Raw genomic sequence first — 17,473 nt, 5'->3', positions numbered from 1 at the left:
ACTAGGACACTGGGAGACCAGTGTTTCAATTCTGGCTTGGCTATGGAAACCCACTGGGTGACCTTGGGCAAGTCACACACTCTCACCCTCAGAGGATGGCCATGGCAAACCCCATCTGAAGAAGGTTGTGAAGAAAACAGCATGATAGGTTTGCCTTAGGGTTGCCATAAGTTGGAAAGAGCTTGAAGGCACACAACAACAAATGCTTAAACATTTGGTTAAGGTAAAGCAAGTGTGATTCAGTCATCTATGTAGTCATATGTGATGAACAGCTAACAGAGAGGAGATGAGCTGCACGTGCTCTAAGATGGTCAACTGAGTATGGGATGGTCAGGGCTGGATAAAAGATATAAAAATGGAGAATTGCTGCATTAACTGGCTATGTACTAGCATAGATTTCTTTTCCTCCTAGGAGTTATTGGAAAAGAGGTGAGGTTTGTAAAACAGACGATCTCTAGGGGGAACATTGCCGCATTCAACAGATGCCAAGTAATTACTCTAGAAATCAAAAAATCAGTCAAGTTAACACAAAGGGTTTTTTTGTTTCTCCAATGAAAGCTGAATTTAATACGTTAACGTTACTGCTTCAGTAAGTTAAAACTTGAGCAGGGTGAACTTCTGACAACACTGCTTAAATTTTTAACAAGGACTGTTGGGCTTTTGGCCCTGGTGGCTTATGACTTCAAGACTTGGCAGGGTTTGAATTTCAGCTCATCTGAGAGCCACTGTCTTGACTTGGGGCTCTGAGTCTGTAGTGGTTGGCATGCACACATTGTCTGTCTGCGCTACTGTATTACAAACACAACATTATTATTGCTGTCCAATAAAATGACTAATAAAAAGTGACAGACCCAAAGGGGTCTTATCACCAAGTTGAGATAAAACCCAGGCATCTTGTTAGCGGCAAGTATCCTTTCAACTGGAGCAAACTGAGCAGTGCTATTTCAGCAGGGTTACTTTCGTACCCTTTTGATACCCCCAAAGCCTGCTTGGAAGGCCTCCAAAGAGCTTCAGTTCTGTTTCCTTAACACAGCCCTATTTTCATGAGTGGGCTCTGCTAGGAATGTCTGCCATATTGCAATGTAACCAGGTATTTGAAAGGTCAAATCATTTCTTGTTTTAAGGTAGAACCTATGTTTGGAGAAGAAGAAAAATGCCTTTTGGTATAAGCCTGTGGCCACACAGGAGCATTCACTGTGAACTTGAGTTCTACTAAAGGAAAAACTGGTATTGTGGCAGAACCCCTCTGCTTGTGAATATGCCAGTGATTTTGAATGCCAGGTTCAAAAACTTGTTTCTGGAAATCTGTGCTGACGATGGAGAAGCTTTGATGCTTTGTTGACTTTGGCGGCAAACCTGCCTGACCCTTCAATGGATAAAACATAAGCTCATTCTTTTCTAATATGGCACATTTTGTTTTTTAACATAAAGAGTTTCTGCTATGCTGTAGCATGAGATTGTAGTACAGAAACATAGATTGCTGTTTGTGTAAATTAGCTGAGGATCCTATAACTTTCTTGTGTATCAGAAGAGGGGGCATTGAGAGGATGCTTAAACTATAGTTGTGCCATATACATGTGGAGCAACTTTCCTTGTACAGTGGTTGGAGTACACGGTTCCAATCTTCTTATTTTGTATCTGGGACTCTGATTTGAAGTTCTCCCAGCTCTATTGTTTATTCATGTTTGGTTTTTTGGAAGTGATTTTAGTGTTGACTTTCATAGTGTTCATTAGTGTGTCTTAAAACCATTTTATGAGGCCAGTCTCCCTTTTTATTTGGTTGTAGTGCGAAAGGACAGTAGTTTATGATGTTTTGTTGTTAGTTGCCATCAGGTAATGCTTTGGCCTTATCATGAGAAGTCAGGACTCACTAGAAAAGACATTAATGCTTGGTAAGGTGGAAGGCAGCATGACAAGAGGAAGACTGCATTACAGATAGATAGATCTAGTCAAGGAAGCCATGGCCCGTCTGCAAGAACTATGCAGGGCTGATGATGATAGGGAGACTTGGAGGTCTCTCATTTATAGGGCTGCTGTGGATCGACAATGGCTTCCTGGCACACTAGACGTATTATAACATTGATTAACACCCCAGCCTCATGAGGCCATTCTAAGCCAGTTTATTATATCTCCTTTCTGGTTTCCTGCCTGCATACACTATATTCCAAAACTCCTTCTACTGTTTGTTGGTCAACCATCTACTCTGGCTTTAGGCAATGTATTTCCTCCTATCTTTGTCTCTCAATGACTGTAGTTAAAACTGAACTTGTCACCTCATCACCATACCCACAAGTTTTGCATTTTTATGGCTATTCATGTAGTCTTATTAAAAGGACTCTTCCCAGGCAACAGTTCACTCCCTCTACATCTGAGAAAGTAGACCAAGATTGTGAAAGCTTACACTACAACTTCACACAGTTGCTGCAAGATCCCTTTCCATACTCATATTTCAGACTAATGCGGCTGTGTCTCTGAGTTCTATGGTACCCAGCCACTGCTTTCTGGCTCTGGTGAATGACTGGTTCATGTTAGCAGCTGCAATGAAGACATATGAACCAGGCAACTTTCATAAGAAAGCCAACTGTTTAAAACAGAATGGTACACCAGTTACATGATATAATCTATGTAGTCATCTGTGATGAACAGCAAAGAGAGGAGATGAGCTGCACGTGCTCTAAGATGGTCAACTGTTTATTCAGTGTTTAAAAATGAGTATGGGATGGTCAGAGCTGGATAAAAGATATAAAAATGGAGAATTGCTGCATTAACTGGCTATGCCAATACAACCAACTCCCAAACCAAAAACCCAACTCTGCAAAACTTTCATTTTGAAAATTGCTGGGCTGTTTTGTTTGTGTATTACTGTGTTAATCAGTATGGGGCCTTGTGTAACCAATTTAAAAGGTGAATTGTTACTCCTACAAGCTTTTGGGTTAAGCAGTTCCCCCCTTTTTTGGCTAGAAGAAGGTGATGAAGGGAGTCTGGAGAGTCCATGAGCTGTAAATACAGCCTAAAGGGCTGCACTTTGCTTATAGTGATGTAGAGCGGCTTACAATTACTATTATTATTTTTTAGTAGATGGTTCCCTGCCCTCAGGCTTACAATCTAAAAATTATGAGTAATCATCATTCTAGTCTGCTAACCAAATTCTTTGCCACCCATGGCAACTTCTTGTTGTTTGGTCAAATTGAGTTACGTGATGTTTCCAACTTTTGCTGAGGAAAGTTAGCCTGATCTGCAACAGCATGTTGATGATGGGAGTGTGTGTGAATCACCACTGGTGACCTCATTCAAGTATCAGCAGTCATATTGCATCATGTTATGCCCATTTAGTGCCCAAACATGAGGAGCAGCCTTGGGGCATGTGTCACTTTCTGTTGACATATTTACTGTATTTTGTGGTGTTGCTATGAACTTGAACTGTCAAACTGCCCAAGTGGACCTTCATCAATGCGGATGGATGCTCTGTGGAGGTCACTTCCCCTTAAAAGGAACAAACTAAGTGCCATTGTGTCCGAGAAAGGGAAAGCAATACTCCTTTTTACTGTTTGGTTCCTCTCTATTCTGTGACAGTTTTCGCTCACCTTGACCTTATCTGCACTGCAGATTAATGCAGTTTGACACTGCTTTAACTATAGTTTTTTGTGGGTTTTTCGGTCTATGTGGCCATGTTCTAGAAGAGTTTATTCCTAATGTTTCACCAGCATCTGTGGTTGGCATCTTCAGAGAAAAGTTAGGAGTAAACTCTTCTAGAACATGGCCACATAGCCTGAAAAACCCGCAAAAAACTATGGATACTGATCATGAAAGCCTTCAACTTTACACTGCTTTAACTGCCATGGCTCAATGCTATGGAATTCTGGAATTTATAGTTTGTTGTAGCATCCTGACAGAGAAGGCTAATTGTCTCATAAAACTACAAATCCAAAAATCCCATAGTACTGAGCCATGGCAGTTAAAGCAGTGTCAAGCTGCATTATTTCTTCAGTGCAGATGAGGCTCTTATCTGAAGTGTTACAAGAATGCTGAGAAGGTTTAGGGGTTCTTCATCTTTTAAGTAAGAGTAGGACAGCCTTGGAGAGCAAGAGAAGCATGATATTTCACTAAAAGAGTTTCTGGAATGATGTAACTTCAGAGTTATTGTATGAAATTGTGAGTTGTGAAATTTATGCATTGTAATGCTGATTTTAGCTCTTGTGCTCCTGCCTTAATCCATGGGGAGAGGTGGGAAATATAAATAAAGATTTTAATTATTATTATCTCATAATGTCAGAATGTGATTTGAGATTATTTCATCAAAATAGTCATAATTACCTTTAATTAATCTGCCGAGGGGTGGGGTGGGTTAGGTTGTGATCAGAATGAAGAGCGATACTAGAGGATAGTAGCCAAGTGTCTGGATAATTATTTTAAATCAGAGTGTGTAGTTTAGGAGTGCAATAGAAAGCTGTTGACTCTGTACTTTTTTTTTTGTCAACACTGGCTCTTCAGTCCTGATAACATGTCTATGGTGAATATCTTTAGTTCCTGATTAAAGCTTTCTTATTTTACTATTAAGGCTTGGATTTCCAAATTGAGGTGACGCTGTGTATAGCACTCCCTAGCTTTTATGTAGGATTTCCTCCTTCCATCACCTGTAAATGTTAATGTATTGAAGGTGAAAATGTTCAGATGTGGCAATGGTTGCAGAAGCCTAAATTGGCTAGAGCTGGAGTCCAGAGCAGCAGCCGGATGCTCAAGGTCAACTGAGCAGGACTAAATGTAAATATGCTATGTCTTCAGTCTGAAGAGGGATTGGTGTCTATGGTGCAACTTGTATAGGAAGAGGCTGGGCTTAGTGGTCGCCTCATGGTAATTCTGTATATAAGCAAAAACGCTGTGCTGTGGGATTGTGGGAGATTGAGATAGTGTGGTGTGTCGGTTGGTAAGAGATTTTGTATAGTGGCGATTAGCTCGTGTTATTTGAAACAAAGCAATAAAGCCCTCTTAGGAGTGAACTGCTGGAGAGTGATTCTTTGATCTAGCAGCTGTTTCTCCAGGCATTTTTCCAAGCAAGCCGAAAGCTTGTGTTTGGAGCTTCGCTCTGTTCCTGTGTTGGAGAGATAGCCGACTTCTTCATCTATTTGCCACCGGACTGGAATCACTGGCAAATATCAAGAGTAAAGTCAGGGGGTTCCTGTTACTCCCAAATAGAAAATGGTGTAGTTTATGCTTCCTTCTCTAACAACATGCTTTGGCCTTAAGACAGCTAAGCTGGTGGCACCCATGGAGTGTTAAACATGGATAGTTGATATACTTGCAAAGGTAATAAAGGACCAATGTGACGCCACAGTGCAGGAATATTTGTAATGGCCAGCAAATGTTGTGCACATACTCTTGATCGCTTTGGCATCTGCATCTATCTGAGCATCCAAAGTCATAACATACCCAATTTAATTTAAATGTATTCATTTAAACTGGAAAAAGTGAGAGTGAGAGACATCCAGATCCTAAACCTTTGTGGTACTGTAATACCAAAGGTATGATAGAACAGTTTCAGAAGTAAAGCTGCATTTCATTGTTAACATTGGGTGGTCTCCTAGTCTGATTTAGAAAATGTTGCAAATGACTATGGCAGCATGTATGAATCACTGCTGATGACTTCATTCAAATATCAGCAGTCAAGCTATAGTCATAGAGATAATATTCTGTGCTTCTCAAATGATGTTTTTTAACAGTTCTGAGTTCCCCATCCAAATGGAATTATGATGACATTAAATTATGCTAAAGTCTGATTGTTGTTTTGCCCATCTGTTCCTGGTAAAGTGACCTTTTTTCTTGTGGATACTTGTTTTTACTTAGTTTGATCTTGCCAAGCCAGTATCTCTTTCACCTTAAAGTATGTATACCACATGTCATACGATGTTGGAATCTGAGGTGAAACTGTAGATGCCTTGTTTATATACTGTATTTGGGCCCTAGTTACTGTGCACCTTGGCGGGTTACAGACCGCCCATTTGGGGCGGGCTGTACCCGCCCCTTTCTCCAGTGTATCGGGGCCTCAGCTGCCAGAATGGCAGCCGCTGAGGCCCCGATCCGCCGCTTTTCAGGCTGCGGGGAAGTGGCAAAATGCCGCTTCCCCACAGCCTGAAAAGGGGTGTCCTTGGGGCTTGAAGCCCCAAAGACACCCCACGGCGGCGGGGAGAAGGAGAACGGGGCCGCTTGGCCCCTTTCTCCCTTGCTTCGCTGGGCGCAGCCGTCTGAAGGCTGTGCCCAGCGACGCAAAGCGGCGACGCAAACCAGGAAGGAGCTCCGAAACGAAGCTCCTTCCTGGTCTGCACTAAGGGCGCACTAGGCGCCCTGGCGCGGAGCGAGGATGTCACGTCCGCGCCGCCCCATATAGAGGCGGCGCGGCCGTGACGTCCTCATGGCGGCGGCCGTCTGGAACGGCCGCCATCATTTTTTACACGCAGAGCACGTATTAGGGTTAGGGAGGTGCGGAAGCCCCGCACCTCCCTAACCCTAGTTCGTGCTCTGCACATACTTTAATGGCGGTATGTAACCCGCCCTTATTTCACTTCCTAAGCTGTGCTCAGCTTTAGCATGCTCAAGACCTCTGCTCTCCCAACAGTAGTACAAAAATAGGCCCTAGTAGGTAGGCCTCCAGCATCTCTATAGTATATAACTGTCAGCCTTAACCTTTAAGTCTCACAGAATCTGTAATCAATTTAAACATATTTACAGGTTATAAAAGGGGATTTAAATCCTACAGGTCCCACTGAAGGCTGGAAATAAACTAAAAGAGCAGATTTAATTGACCTTTGGAATTAACCTGGCCAAAGGCACAAAAAAGATAAGTAAGTACACAAAATGTGGGGAAGAGGATGGGCACAGGTAGTACAGAACTGCTGTACGGATAATATTTCTGCTAATAAAGTGGTTCTGATGCACCTTTGCCCTGTGAGGAGAGACTTAGGGAGCTAGGTGTATTTAGCTTGGAGAAGAGAAGGTTAAGAGGTGACATGATAGCCCTGAATATTGGAAGGGAGGTCATATTGAGGATGGAGCACGCTTGTTTTCTGCTGCTTCAGAGACTGAAACGCGGAGCAATGGATTCAAGCTTACAAGAAGAGAGATTCCAACTAAACATTAGGAAAAACATCCTGACCATAAGAGCTGTGTGCCATTGGAAGACACTGCCTTGGAGACAAGTGGAATATCCTTCTTTGGAGGTTTTTAAGCAGAGGCTGGATTGCCATCTGTCGAGAGTACTTTGACTGTGTCTTTCTGCATGGCAGAATGTTGTTGAACTGGACAGCCCCTGAGGTCTCTTTCAACTCCATGATTATAAGATTCTAAACACTTGCAACTTCCCTTTTTTGCTGTAGCAACTCTCAATATGTATTCCACAGAAACCCTCACCAAGGCATGATATGGATGTTCATAATATGTTTGAATTCTGAAACCCTATAGAAGAGAATAATAGAATCATAGAGTTGGAAGAGACCACAAGGGCCATCCAGTCCAACCCCCTGCCATGCAGGAAGTCATAGTCAAAGTATCTCTGACAGATACAAAGACCTCCAAAGAAGGAGATTCCTTACACTCTGAGGGAGTGTGTTCCACTGTCGAATAGCCCTTACTGTCAGGAAGATCTTCCTAATGTTGAGGTGGAATCTCTTTTCCTTCAGCTTGCATCCATTGCTCCGGGTCCTAGTCTCTGGAGCAGCAGAAAACAAGCTAGCTCCCTCCTCAATATGACATCTCTTCAAATATTTAAACAGGGCTGTCATATGACCCCTTAACCTTCTTTTCTCCAGGCTAAACATCCCCAGTTCCCTAAGTCGTTCCTCATAGGGCAGTGATGGTGAACCTATGGCACGTGTGCCAGAGGTGGCACTCAGAGCCCTTTCTGTGGGCACATGTGCCGTTTCCCCAGCACAGAGTTTGCCAGAGTTTGTTACTAGAAAGCCAGAGGGACATGGCACCTTGCAATTAATAAGTGTGTTTTGGGTTGCAGTTTGGGCACTTGGGCTCTAAAAGGTTCACCATCACTGTCATAGGGCATGGTTTCCAAGACCCTTCACCATTTTGGTCGCCCTCCTCTGGACACATGGCTCCAGTTTCTCCACATCCTTTTTGAATTGTGGTGCCGAAAACTGGATACAGTATTGCAGGTGAGGCCTAAACAAAGCAGAATAGAGTGGAACTATTACTTCCCTTGATCTAGACAATATAGTTTTATTGATGCAGCCTAAAAATGTTTACCCTATTCAATGAGTTGCTGGATATTTTCTTTCTTACACTGTCTAGGGCAGTTCCCTAAGAATCAAATCATGTCTGCAAGTACTCAAACTAGCTTATGTTATTAATGCATAATTAGCCATATAATGTTAAAGTAAAGTTGTTATCTGCCGCTCCATTGCCATTCCATTGATGCCAAAACTGTTTTTGTAAGTTTCCATTTGCCTGCTTAACAAAGTAAACAGCATTAGACATTGGAAATGTTCTATTTTCTAAGTAATGTTAAATTTCCAATGTGGCAAGTGGGTGCCTGACCACAAAATAGTTATAGGTTTTGCCATGGTACATTAATTACAATAATTGGGCTGTTAAAAAGGCATAGGGACACCTAATTAGAAAGACATTTTGATGATAATATAGCAATAAACATCTGATGTATAATAGTAAAATCTTGATAATTGGTATAGTTGATGAGCCTTGAGATTTCAGGTTTCTGGTTTTCTGCATGTGGCTTTAAGCCCCTTCTCCAAAAATTGCTCAAAATATACAATATTAGAATACAAAGAAATATTCTGCAGTTCTGTTGAAATAACATTATATCCTCTCAATGTTGACTCTTAATAAATCCAATCCACAACAGTTACCGTATCAGGTGTGTGCACAGCTAGAGATAACAAAATGTGGAATCCTTTTCCCAATAAAGCAGTGGAAAAACACAAGAAAAAGCGAAGAAAGTTCAATATTGATTTCAGTTTATTTTAATGTTCTGTGGAGTATAAACTTGTGTACAGCATTTGGAAAACAGAGGTGTAACTGCACACATGACATAATAAAAATACAAACCCATATTTAAACATAAATGATAAAAGAAAACCTATGTATGGACATTAGAACAACTTTGATGACCTACTTTAGCTCTTAGAACGAGTGAAATGTTTTACTGTTGTTGCTGTTGTTGTTAGATGTCAGTTTGTCTAATGGTGAGCCTGTAAATGAAAGACCTCCATGAGCCATGGTCATGAACATCCCTGTTCTTGGGTTTTGCAAACTCAGAGCCATTGTATCCATTATTAAATCATCCAACTGTAATGCAGTCTTCCTCTTTTCCTACTGTCTTGGACTTTACTAAGCATTATAGAGTCATAGAATCATAGAGTTGGAAGCCACCACAAGGGCCATCCAGTCCAACCCCATTCTGCCATGCAGGAACTCTCAGTCAAAGCATCTCCGATAGATGGCCATCCAGCCTCTGTTTAAAGACTTCTGGGGAAGGAGACTCCACCACTCTCTGAGGGAGTGTGTTCCACTATCAAACAGCCCTTACTGTCACAAAGTTCTTACTAATGTTGAGATGGAATCTCTTTTCCTGTAGCTTGCATCCATTGCTCTGGGTCCTAGTCTCTGGAGCAGCAGAAAACAAGTTAGCTCCCTCCTCACTATGACATCCCTTTAAATATTTAGACAGGGCTATCATATCACCTCTTAACCTTTTCTTTATCATCTTTCCCAACAATTCATGTTGTCTCATAATGTGTCCAAAGTATGATAATCTCAGTGTAGTCAACTTGGCTTCTAGGGAGAGTTGGAGCCTGATTTATTTTCAGACCCTCTTACAGTTGGCCTTTGGTATCCACTGGGGTTTGGTTCCATGGCCCCTTGTGGATACTAAAATCCATGAATCCTCAAATCCCATTAAATACAGTGATATAGTGAAAGGGTGTCCCTTATATAAAATAACAGAGTCCAGGTCTACTTTTTGAAATTTATGCCTTTTGGAATATTTTCAACCCACAGATGGATAAATCCATGGATAGTGAATCTGTGAATATGGAGGGCCAATTGTATTTGTGTTTTTGGTGGTCCGTGCTATCTGCTGAATTTTCCTCCAGTGCAGCATTTCAAATGTTCCTTGCAACAGGTTTTTAAAATAACGTCATAGCTGCTCTGAGAAACAGTTTTTCCAATTATCATGTACAACAGTTTTTGGATTTAGGCAAGGATCTGTTACATGTTGTGATCCCTCTGAGATCCCTTCTTCCTGCTTGTGCTGAGCAGAATGGGACCTTCAGAGAGCACCTATCTAACTGCTACCACCGATTGATTTGAATTCTCCTTGTACAGCAATGCAGTGAAATGTTTCTGGGATTCTTCTGCACTTTAGTTTCCCCCTGTGATGCTGCAGATACTTTGCTTCCCCCCACAAACCCTGGTGAGAAGATGAAGCCTAGCAAAAGGCATGTGGAAGGAGTGTGTGTGTGAAAGAACTACTTTGAAAAGGAAGGCATTTATTCTAAGCAAGAAATTTACATTAGCAAAAGTATTAGCATTTGTCTTTCTTCATGAAGGGCACCTTCCCTTTAGGCAAATTTAGGAAAGTTACAAATTACAGATTAGTCTGGATTGTCTCCAGTCAAGTCAGTAAGAATAATCAACAGTCTCTGGCACAACTGGCTAATGCACTCTCCTATTCTACTCATAGATAGTTGAAATCATGATTCTTGTATGTTCATTGGGCTAGACACTTTTGTCTAGTTTCAACCAGCTTTCCTGAGGTGCCCCCAAGCATCCTTTTGTTCTTCTTTTTAGACTCTCTCCTGAGGCTTTTATAACCTCTGATGGGGAACATCTGGAAACTTTTGCAACGGGTCCTCTCATCTGGTTAGTTGTCTCTCATGATATTGATGACTCATCAGGGATATTGGCTCAAATGAATGTAACTTAACCTCATCACATCCTTAATCCTTTGTTTCTTGGAGGGCCGGACTATCCCCTAAGATGTTGAGACCAGATAATGGGAGAAGCCCCATTATCACACATGCACAACACTTACTCCAAAATGTGAAAAAAAGTGATCTGGGCTTGGAAGTACCTAAACTTGTGAGAGAGCAAGGAAACTTACTTGAATATGTGCAGACTTTAGAAAAGGTAGTGAAGTGTTGTGGTTTGAGTATTGGACTAGGATTTGGGAGGCCAGGTTTCAAATTACTGCTGAGCTTTGGAAACTCTGTGGGTGACTTTTGTGAAGTCTTACTTTCTCAGCCTGAGAGGAAAGCAAGGGGAAATCTCCTCTGAACAAATTTTGCCAAGAAAACCTTCTGATTGCCTTAGGGTCTCCAAAAGTTGGAGATTACTTGAAGGCACACTGTCTCTGTCGTGTACCCCTCAGATCCAGACCACAGCCAAGGCTTGTAGATTCTTTTTATACAACATTGCCAAAATCCGACCATATCTCTCTGCCTCTACTGCCAAGATCCTGGTCCATGCCCTAGTGATCTCACAACTTGATTACTGTAACATCCTCCTGGCCGGGCTTCCTCTTTCTCACCTCCGTCCTTTAATCTCTGTCCAGCATTCAGCTGCACGCATTATCACTTCCACCCACCGCTCTAACCACATCTCTCCTGTGTTGGCATCCCTTCACTGGCTCCCCCTCCCTTTTCGTATTCAGTATACAGTGCTCCCTCGGGTTACGAATTTAATTCGTTCCGCGGCGCCGTTCGTAACCCGATACATTTCGCAACCCGAAAAGCCCCGAAAAGCCGCTGGAAAGCCGCTAGCGGCTAGCGGCGGCTTTTGAATTTCGTGCCGAAACGCGCCGAAAAAATGTTCGTAAGCCGAAAAAATCTTCGCAACCCGGAACAGTTTTTTTAAATCTAAGATTTTCGTACCCTGGAAATTTCGTAACGCGGTGCGTTCGTATCCCGGGGTACCACTGTAAGCTCCTGCTGTTGATGTTTAAAGCCCTCCATGGGCTGGCCCCTCCTTACTTATCAGACCTTCTTTCTCCTCACCTTCCCACTAGGGCCCTCCGTTCTGGTAGTCAAGGTCTGCTGTCCCAGCCCAGGATTTCCTCTGCCCCATCTCGGATTCACCCATTTTCACTCGCTGCCCCTCACTCCTGGAACCTTCTTCCCCCGCAAGCAAGAGCCATCACTTCCTTAACCAGCTTCAAAACGGAGTTGAAGACCATCCTGTTCAGAGAAGCGTTCCCAGGCATTGCATAATTGTCACTTGCTTTTTGTTGTTCTTTTGTTGCCTGTTTTATTGAATCATTTCCTGTATTGCTATGTATTTTATATGTATTATCCTACTAGAGAGGCCCCTTCCCCACCACCACTCCCTTCTCCTTTTGTGTCTTGTCTTTTTAGATTGTAAGCCTGAGGGCAGGGAACCGTCCAATTAAAAAGATTGTATGTACAGCCCTGTGTAAATTTACAGCGCTTTATAAATAAAGGTTCATAATAATAATAATAATAATAACAACAACAACAACAACAACAACAACAGCAGCTACCAACCTTTAGTTCTCAGAAGGCCATGGAAATAATAATTAAAAAAAAAAAGACAGAGAAAAGAAGATGATTTTCCAGAAAGTTAATTGAACGTTTAAAAGAGTTTGAAATTATACTATGTTGAAGGGCAAATATTGTTGATGTATTTGTCATAGTATAGATTTAATATGACTAAAGTTGTGTATGATGATGATTCATTTCCGAAGAGTTCATGATTCTTATGAAAACATTTAACTAATTTGTTGGTAGTCCTTAATGTTGAAATCTGTTAGACTGAAAGCATGCAACAGTTTATTGCAAATTTGGAATTTGTTACTCTAAAATAGGGTATTTTCCAAATCTTCAACACATGGAATGCTATGCCAAGCATCAATCGTAATGTTTACCTTAAGCAAAATAATTTATGGAAGAAAATTAGCCATCACAGAATTCAAGTTTTTTCTTGCCCACTATACATTTGGGATGGCAAAGGAAAAACGTGACTGTGGTGTGTTACACTCAAGTTTCATCTGATAAACAAGCCTGCTAGGATTTTGTATTGTGTCTTCTATTTCTGGACAAACTAGCCAATATGTAGAGGATTACCCCCCTCCCCAACTTACAGTAGATATTTTCTGTTATCAACTCACCTAATTTTTCAAACTAGTAGTGTTAACATATTAATTTATATCTTGCATCTACATAGGATTCACACATGCACTAGTCAGGCTGAGAGCTTTAGCCTTAATTCAGTGTTTTAAAGTATGCTTGAATACCTCCAATAGAACAATAAATGTTTTCAATTGTTTTATGACATCTAGGGCTTTCATATTTTTAACTCTTCATAAACATACCAAAGAGAACAATTTTATGTTCCAGATGATTCACAATGTGATATTCACAAATCCTCTTTATGCTATCTGGTTTAGGGGACCAGCAGTTTCCCCCCATAATGTTCCAAGGACCAGTACCATACAGTATTTGTGTCCATTGGCTATAACCATTTGCTTGCTTGCTTGTTCGTTTGTTTTCTATCCTTGGAAACTTCCACAGACTGGCAGCTGATTTTTCATGGGCTGACAATGGTCCATGGACAGTCATGTTGAGTAGCAGGGATTTGTATGGCTGGTGTCCAGACTCTCTGAAGGAGTGTATTTTCCCATTATTGCCTTTCTGCGTGGGCTTTAAGAATTTCAGGAGAAATACTTCTGTTGGTCAGACTACCTTCAAGAAGCATGTTTGGTGACTTTCTCTGTGACTGCTCCCAGACTCTAAAAATCCCTTCTAAGCGAGAATAGACTGCTTCCTCCCATGTTCTCCTTTCTCCAGCATGCAAAGACCCTTTTAATCAAGTAGGTTTTTGGTAACAGACCAGCTGCCTAGGATGTGGCTTTTAATGGGGGGACAGTCTGTTGTATATATACACTTTTAAAATTACTTTTAATTTGACTGGGTTTTAATAGTAATTTCATTGTAGATTAATATTTTAATTTACTCTGATTTCTTTTCTTTTGTATCTCTTTTTTAATTCTGTTATGAGCTACCTTGTCTCTCATTTTTGAAAGAAAAATGGGATCCAAATCAAATACATAAGTAAACAAATAAAGCATGCTGTATTCTCCAATTAGCAAAGTAACTTAAGATCTGATTAAATATTTCCTTTGTTTAAATTGTTCAGTTGCTCCCAAAATTTCTAGATACAAGGGATAGGGTAGAAAAGGGGAAAGAAGAGCAGCTTCAAAATTTCTAGAAGTCTATCAATTCCATGTAAGAACAGATGCTGAACACTTTAGTAGTACACAGAACCTCAAGTTTTTTTCCAGATCAGTTCCTGTTGGCAAATATTTAGATGGAGGATGGTGCTTTATTCAGAGGAACTCATTGTAATTGGTTCTTTGGAGATCTTTGCTTACAGGTGGGCAACTTCTGTATTAGGGAGTGTGAGTGTGTGTGTTCATGCATGTTCTTCAGTCAGAGGTTCAGGAGTTGTGTTTATTTTGCCTCATAAAAATAACTCAGTCATGAGTTGGCAGGGTCTGTGATGTAGTTGGTAGCATACAATACGAAGGGCTTCACTATTATAGAGTACATGTGTTGGAGCATTGCATAGCAAACCAAAAGAGAATTGTGCCACTGAATTTCTCTCTCCACATGACTTTCCCCTCTTCTGACTCATCTGGCCCCTTGTCATTTGTACTAATCGTGAGGTTATGAAATGGTCTGTTAAATTTGTACGTTCAGAATGCATACAGTGTTAAGTGATGGACTTGTTTTTGGCTCCTCAAAATTGTTTTTAGGTTACTTCTGGAACTTCTGGAACTTCTCTTTGACAAATTCAATGCTGTTGCTGCTGCTCATGCTGTTGTCCTGGGGCATCTTCAGCAGACCGTGGCTTCTCCTTCCAGTCAATATGATGGCGATATCAAGTTATATGATATGGCGGATGTGTGGGTAAAGATCCAGGATGTCTTGCAGGTAAGCAGCACAGACAGGTGCACACATCTAAAAGCACAGGTTTTGGAAGTCTGGGATCTCTTTTAACCTGTCTAATGTTACTCTCATGGGAAGACTGAAAAGTAAGATCACTCTGCCTTCACTCAAAATGTAGTATAGAAAGAACACAAAGAAGGACCCCAGATATATTCAGAACAGGTCACTGTGATGCACATTGCTGACTGGGAATGTTTAAATTAGAATATTTTTAGAGACAATTCAGATTATCTTCTTAGACTGTAGGACATTTTCATATTTTTCATAAACTGTAACATTTTCAGATTATGATAATTATTTATCTTTCTAGTCACTATCAAAACATGTCATTGCAAGCTGCTGATCATTACCAGTTCTTAGGACACAGGCCTTGTTAACTCAGGTTAAGTTAACAAGCAAGAGAAAACAAGACAGTCAAATGACCCCTCTATTGTAATCCTCCTAAATACTATGCTAAACCCCAGCATGGAGCCACATTTGATCTACAGCAGGAGTGGGAAGTGCACAGTCCACATTCAGCCCTGGAAATTCCTACTGACACAACACCCTGCCCCCATTTTGGGGGTCTTAGAACCTGAATGGTGACTGGGAGTCACATATCATTATTTTCATTATTTTCATTAGTGTTATGGTGCACTAATGACCATTGGAAAAGCCAAAATTCAAATATTGCATGGTACAGCCTTCTGGGCTTCACATCATGCCCATCCCATTGGGTCAGCCATCTGTAGAGTGACCCAATAGGAGCTGAAGCCTTTGTTTGCTAAGAGTCAAATGAGTCTTCAGTGCCATCTTTTGATGAGGTGTTTGGATAATGCTCTTTGTTGCCTCATGTGGCATGATTTATGTTCCATAAACGTGGTATAATAGGCACAAAAGAGCAGCTGTAAATTTGCTTCCAGGTTTGCCTGAGTCTCAGTGTACAAAGCTGTCCTTGACAGTGCTGTAAGGGTTGGCATTCTGAACACGAAGGCTTTTGTGTGCCTTTCAGAAACGTTGTTTAGAATATGTAGGGGTTTTGTTTAAAGCTTACCAAGGTCCTGCGTCTTTTAACACCCTCAGCATATTCCCTTGCTGCATCAGCAGCTTTCTGGCCAGCCTGTACTTAAAGTTGGGACCACCTTGTCATTTGCAAAACTGCTTCTGCTTTAAAACGCCTGTCTCTGCCCATCATCATGCCTTAGTTTTAGCTGCTGGATAGTTTCATGCTGGGATTTCCAGCAGAGAATTGATCTTGGCTCTTTCCCACCGTGTTTCATATGGAGTTGTTGTATTATGCTCTTGGCTAGTTTCTTTCTAAATATCATTGCATAGACAATCCAGGATGACAAAGGGATAAAAAAAACCCAGCTTGTCTCAGTGGGTCTTATCCCACATTGGTGTCATTGTTCATGCTCCTTTCATGAACAGCTGGTCAATAGCCCTCAAAAGATGAAGTGGGTTTGATAATGGGAGCTCAGGGAGTTGGATATTGTGAGTTGGCTCCTGTATACCACATGTTTTTAATTTTTAACTTGAGCTACTGTGGACTAACTTGAGCCGAATCCAGTGGCAAAGCTTTTCTCAGCAGAAAAAGTGCATATCAGGGACAGTGTTAGGTTGGACCCATTTAGATTAAGGGATTTATTCTTTGCTTACATTATTCTAGGAATAGCAGCGTTCATTCTTGTACAAACAATAGCAGCAATAGCACACAGGTTCTGGAGGAAACATGACTCAAACTTTTCAAGCTGTTGTCATAGCTGGTAAGAGCTGGGACCACCAAAGTAACCATGACCAGAGTATTTTCCACTGGGAAAGTGAGCTTCCCAGAGATGTGGCAGAAAACCTTTTGAAGACAGTGGAAAATATGGATTCTAAGAGTGGTTTAGAATAACGGTCCTCCATTTTGGATTCTGTAAATATTTTGGTCTACCTACCCTCAGAAGCCTAAGTCAGCATTATTGATATTTGTGTGATGAATCTTGCCAGTGATTCCAGTCCGGTGGCTGATGGATGAAGATGTTGGCTATCTCTCCAACACAGGAACAGAGCGAAGCTCCAAACACAAGCTTTCGGCTTGCTTGGAAAAATGCCTGGAGAAACAGCTGCTAGATCAAAGAATCACTCTCCAGCAGTTCACTCCTAAGAGGGCTTTATTGCTTTGTTTCAAATAACACGAGCTAATCGCCACTATACAAAATCTCTTACCAACCGACACACCACACTATCTCAATCTCCCACAATCCCACAGCACAGCGTTTTTGCTTATATACAGAATTACCATGAGGCGACCACTAAGCCCAGCCTCTTCCTATACAAGTTGCACCATAGACACCAATCCCTCTTCAGACTGAAGACATAGCATATTTACATTTAGTCCTGCTCAGTTGACCTTGAGCATCCGGCTGCTGCTCTGGACTCCAGCTGTAGCCAATTTAGGCTTCTGCAACCATTGCCACATCTGAACATTTTCACCTTCAATACATTAACAAGCATGGCCAATGATC

General features: G+C 41.4%; 1 protein-coding gene across 1 annotated transcript in view; it reads left to right on the top strand.

Annotated features, from left to right (window-relative positions):
* EXOC4 (exocyst complex component 4) overlaps positions 1 to 17,473 on the top strand; it is a 510,603-nt gene that overhangs the window by 79,605 nt on the left and 413,525 nt on the right. The window contains exon 7 of the mRNA XM_089527458.1: positions 14,792 to 14,969. Coding sequence (XP_089383584.1) covers positions 14,792 to 14,969 — 178 coding nt within the window. The remainder of the gene's footprint in view (positions 1 to 14,791; positions 14,970 to 17,473) is intronic.

Source organism: Sceloporus occidentalis, unplaced genomic scaffold (assembly GCF_023333645.1).
Source record: "Sceloporus occidentalis isolate IW3139 unplaced genomic scaffold, rSceOcc1.0.p SCAF_5, whole genome shotgun sequence".
NCBI classification, from domain to species: Eukaryota; Metazoa; Chordata; class Lepidosauria; order Squamata; family Phrynosomatidae; genus Sceloporus; species Sceloporus occidentalis.
Note: the sequence above shows the minus strand (reverse complement) of the source record. Positions and strands in the feature narration are given on the sequence as shown.